Raw genomic sequence first — 4,998 nt, 5'->3', positions numbered from 1 at the left:
TTTAGTAAAGTAAAGCAGTCATTGCAGGGATGTTGGAGATGGGAATGAGATGTTGGAGATGGGAATGGCACATTGGAGATGGGAATGAGATGTTGGAGAAGAGAATGAGATGTTGGAGATGGGAATGGCACATTGGAGATGGGAATGAGATGTTGGAGAAGAGAATGAGATTTTGGAGATGGGAATGGCACATTGGAGATGGGAATGAAATGTTGCCGTAGCCGTAGGTGACAGTCATGCCGTTAATGTCATCTCCACTGTCTTTCTGCATTAGCAGTTGGAGACGACCACCCCACCCTGGGAGAACAGCAACTTATCATAAATCACATTAGTGCTAGTTCACCAGGAAGAGGAGTGGAGTGTAATTGGACAAATCTCATTTCACGAACACAGAGAGAGGTGGTGTGTGTGTGTGTGTGTGTGTGTGTGTGTGTGTGTGTGTGTTGGTGATAGACAGCGAGTGAACATACAGAAGCATCCTGACTGCTGGCTTCCTTAATTAAACACACTCCCATTCGTTCTTTAGACATATGGACGTAATTAGAAGCAAACAAATCATTAATGCAGCATGCGTTGTGAGTGAAAAAGAGCAGTCATGGTGTCGACAACACCTTTATGTTCTGCAGGAGAACACACGCACACACACACACACACACAACCTGATATCTCCTGAAAGAAAGTGATGAAAGAGAAGGAGACAGGTCCAATACATCCCTGAGCTCTTGACACGGGTACTTTGTTGTTCCTTACGAATCTGAATACGGTTCACGGGTGTCCTACAGTCTGGAACTGGGACTGGATTTTATATTTTGGCTTCCAGCCTGATTTCACTGGCATCTCGCAGGACACTGGATTAAACTAAAGATAAGTGGAATTTCTTCCCACTCACAATACAGCGTCTCCATCAAAGACAGCTTCATGTGAAAGAAGGTCCCTGGTGGATGACATCATGTGAAAGAAGGTCCCTGGTGGATGACATCATGTGTCTGTCCCTTTCCCCGTTCTGTCATGGATCACCTGTTGCTTTTGCCCAATAGTTTCCCAAAGTCACACTGTCTCTTTGATATTATCACTGATTTTTGGGCTGATATGATGGTACGTTAATTTGTTTGTGTTTTGGATGAACGGACACACTTGTAGCTTTGCCCAGAATCCTCTTGGTGCCACTAGCCAATGGCAGAGAGGACGTTCTGTTTTCATAGCAAAACTGATGAACCAGTTTGATTAGACCATCCATGTTTATATTGTCCACATTTGTTCTTAAATGTAACATGTCTAAAATATTGGCACTGTTTGTTGCTGCCATATCTGTTGCTACAGGCCCAGAATTTTCCTCTACTGATTTGTGACTGATAGTGATTCTTGAGCAATAGCTGAATTTTAATCAGCCCAAACTGCAGAGAGCGGCTCTTCCTGCAGGCAGAAACCGTGGAGACAGAAACCGCGGAGACACGCACAACACGGCTCCCTTCTGCACTGCCTGCGTCTGCATGCCAACCTATATTCTGGGCTCTTACATTACAGACATGAGTTTGAATTGAGTCTCAGAGTCATCAGAATGCTTTCATGGTGATTTTAAGTCGAGAACCAGTTGACAAATTGCTTCGTAATCCGATTTTCCAACATATCAGCCACACATAGAGCGGCTAACCGAGTCCGCAAAGCAACAGGGTGCCTCATGGCTGTAGTTTGCATATGTTGCAAATGCAGATAGTCAGATTGGCCTGAGGTCCGCGCCATCTCTAAGCACATGCAGAGAGAACAAGAGATTTGGGTCCATTTGCAAGTATTAGCCACCAGTAACCCCCTTTCCAACACACACGCACACACACTCCTCAGTTCATCTGCCTAGCTCAAACGTGCAACTTTTAACTCCACTTAACACGTCTGCTGAACGTGCCAGTGTTATGAATGTTTTAATATCCGGCTGCCGCAGCTCTCTGCATCTGTTCCCAGGCCACTCAGTCAGGCAGACGGCAGGAAGACAAACAAACCGTGGAGCACCGGCCCGTACGTGCGGCGTGGTGTGTGTGTGTGTGTGTGTGTGTGTGTGTGTGTGGGGGGGGTGTTCGCGTCGTGCCGTCTCGCCTAACACCGGCCGTGCTGTCGTGAGACGCCAAGCGGGAGACGTCGTGCGGTATCGATCCGTGTGAGTTGTGCGCTGCGTGTTTGCTTTTCGGTGACTGATGCTGGGTGACTGAAACCAAAACGTGTTCATGTGGCCTGCGTGACCGAGCAGGCGACCACGGAGCATTCACACCGTTCCCAACATCTCCCAGCATTCAGAAATGAAATAATAATTATCTACGTGAACAAAGATCTTTGACTTCCTGCATAACCATGGCCATCTTTACCAAACAGCCTTGCTCTCTATTGTGGAAACAGGTATTCTTGTCTGATTATAGGCCTTGTCTGATTACAGGTCTGATTTCTGGAACCTAATCTCTGCATTGAATTTTGTGCTTAGGTGTTCCAGGAAGGAAGCCTGTCAGAAATGGGAGGAGCCTCAGCAGTTCAGCACGGAGCTGGAGCAGTGTATTGACATCACCGTCACCCCTGGCAACATGTCGGTGACTGCTGCCTCTACTCAGGTGATTAGGCGTGGTGTAATGGAGATGCTGTGAGCTTGGTCTGTGCCTTACCCTCATAAAAGGAACAAAACACTATCTTGCCTTATTAATGGAAGATGAAACCCTTGTAAAATGAGTCAGTCTGCGGGTTCGAACTGTTTTGTCCTTTTTTGAATAATAGTGAGTGTGTACATTATTAGATCCAGTGTATGCCTGTATGGATATTACTCTAATCTTATGTAATGCTCGTTGAAATGAAACTATTAACTGAGACATGTGTAGGCACACTGTTGCATAAGCTGAATGGAGATGTTTTGATAGAAAGTGATTCTGCAGTATTTACTTCTGGAATCGAACGGGGCACTCACTGTTAATTCTCGTGTGTGTGTGTGTGTGTGTGTGCGTGTGTGTGTGTGTGTGTTCTGCTCTCCAGTTGAGTGTGAAGGTGGTAAACGTACCGGACCTTTCGGCGGGCGTGACGTGTGTGTTTGAGGAGCTCAGCGAGAGTCCTGGAGAGGTTCTGTCGGAAGGGCAGATTCTGTGTATGTCCCCATCCCTCCGTGAACTGCCCACCCTCACGCACGGCTACGGTAAGACACACACACACACACACACACACACACACACACACACACACACACACACACACACACACACACACACACAACTAAGCCTCCTGACACCAGCATTCACTGCCCTAATCAATACAAATCACATAACATTAAGAGTATTACTTTTACCTACAAACCATTAGTCAAATATTAATTACTGAAATGCATTACAAAATTTTAAAATGTGAAATAAAATACTCTGTAAACCTCCTATAGGCTAAATTAATATGTCAGGCCCTGTGGCTGACTCAATGCCAGTCAGTTTTACTGGGCCATTTCCTGAGTGTCCACGTCCATTCAGCTTTTGATGAGACAAACATGTCCACTGTACCTGCAAGACCACAGTCCCCAACACGTCCACTGTTCCTGCGTGACCACAGTCCCCAAAACGTCCACTGTACCTGTGTGACTACAGTCCCCAACATGTCCACTGTTATGAGCTCAGTCCCCAACACATCCACTGTACCTGAGTGACCACAGTCTCAGTCCACTACTTATGGATACATGTCCAGTCTTTAATCACACGCTGCCTGGACTTGGTTAAACTGTTAACACTTTTCTACTGTTTATGTGTAAACAGTCCATAAAAAACATAACCATAGAACAGTGTTATTTCAGAGAACTTTTAGAGCTGTGTTAGATAAAATGTTGAAGGCCAGAGATGAACATCGTAATGATCTCTGAACTCTCCTGTTCTTTTATTCCAACGGTACTCTAAGAACACAAATGTTCTCCCGGTAACCTTTAGATTTGTACCCAAGCCTGAGATTTCCATTACTGACAACTATGGCATGTCCAAATGGAAATATTATGGCAATTATGGAGAAGTGCAGTGTAATTGGACGTCCCGAAATTTAGTCATTAATGGAAGCGAAGGGTCGTGGAGTTTGGAAATGTAAGTGCCTTTTGCTAGCGGATGGACGAAGTGGATAAATTGGTTCGCGATTAAACCTATTAAAGATAGAAACTTAAGTGAATGTATGTTCAGGTAGGAGGATAATTGGTTGGGATGAAGTCCATCTGCTCGTTTCCGCTGCTAATCGATCGCCCTCACCTCCCTGTTGTTTTGTCTTTCCCTGACTCCTCCCCCTCTTCCGGACTCCGCCCCTCTCTCCTCCTGACTCCGCCCCCTCCTCTACTCAGGTGATAAACGAGTGGTCAAGCTTGCACTGAAGTCCAAGGAAACCGGGCTGAGGTTCATCGCCACTGATTTTGTCTTCTACAACTGCAGCGTCCTGCAATCGTGAGTGCAGTTATTCTGTGGTTTTTAATTCTGCGAGGGCACCTACCCTTGTGTGGCCCTGTCCGTGTGCCCTCGGGGTCCTACTCAGATCATAGTGGCATCTGACTAACAACAGCTATCGCCTGAAAGCTCCACCCTGTGAAACCTCAGCTTTTCAGGAAAAAAGAAAAGAATGGAAACCTTTTTTTATTTTCCGTGTTACTTGTATAATTGCTGTATGCTGAAACCTCAGAGTGGACTTTTGTTTGTTCTCACAGTTTCTAAAACACCTAAAGCGCATAAAGTGAGAATCAGTTTTCAGTTTATATAGAAAATGAAAACAATGAAAGCAAAGTGTGGCTGATAGCAGCAGGTGAATGTTGATGTGGCGTGTACTGGAATCCATAAAAATGTGAAAGGAATTTATCCTAGTTGCAGGATGGAGAGCTCAAACACCAGACTCTCCACGTACACGGCTAGTTATAGCACAGGAACGTCGTCTTTAGAAAATGTATGATAAGGAACGCATTTGTAGTTTAGTTTTGATTATACCAAGAAGTCACACCAGTTCTACATGTCCATCAGATGCTACTCG

At 45.4% G+C, this 4,998-nt stretch overlaps 1 protein-coding gene across 1 annotated transcript in view; it reads left to right on the top strand.

The window, feature by feature from the left end:
• The window catches only part of LOC143506320 (plexin A3-like), a 55,041-nt gene extending 50,522 nt beyond the window's left edge, over positions 1 to 4,519 (top strand). The window contains exons 6-9 of the mRNA XM_076996293.1: positions 2,468 to 2,591; positions 3,004 to 3,160; positions 4,325 to 4,424; positions 4,513 to 4,519. Of these exons, the coding sequence (XP_076852408.1) occupies positions 2,468 to 2,591; positions 3,004 to 3,160; positions 4,325 to 4,424; positions 4,513 to 4,519 (388 nt within the window). The remainder of the gene's footprint in view (positions 1 to 2,467; positions 2,592 to 3,003; positions 3,161 to 4,324; positions 4,425 to 4,512) is intronic.
• Positions 4,520 to 4,998: the final 479 nt, after the last annotated feature.

Source organism: Brachyhypopomus gauderio, unplaced genomic scaffold (assembly GCF_052324685.1).
Source record: "Brachyhypopomus gauderio isolate BG-103 unplaced genomic scaffold, BGAUD_0.2 sc454, whole genome shotgun sequence".
In the NCBI taxonomy this organism is placed as follows: domain Eukaryota; kingdom Metazoa; phylum Chordata; class Actinopteri; order Gymnotiformes; family Hypopomidae; genus Brachyhypopomus; species Brachyhypopomus gauderio.
The sequence above is the reverse complement of the archived record's forward strand: the minus strand, read 5'-3'. Positions and strand labels throughout refer to the sequence as shown.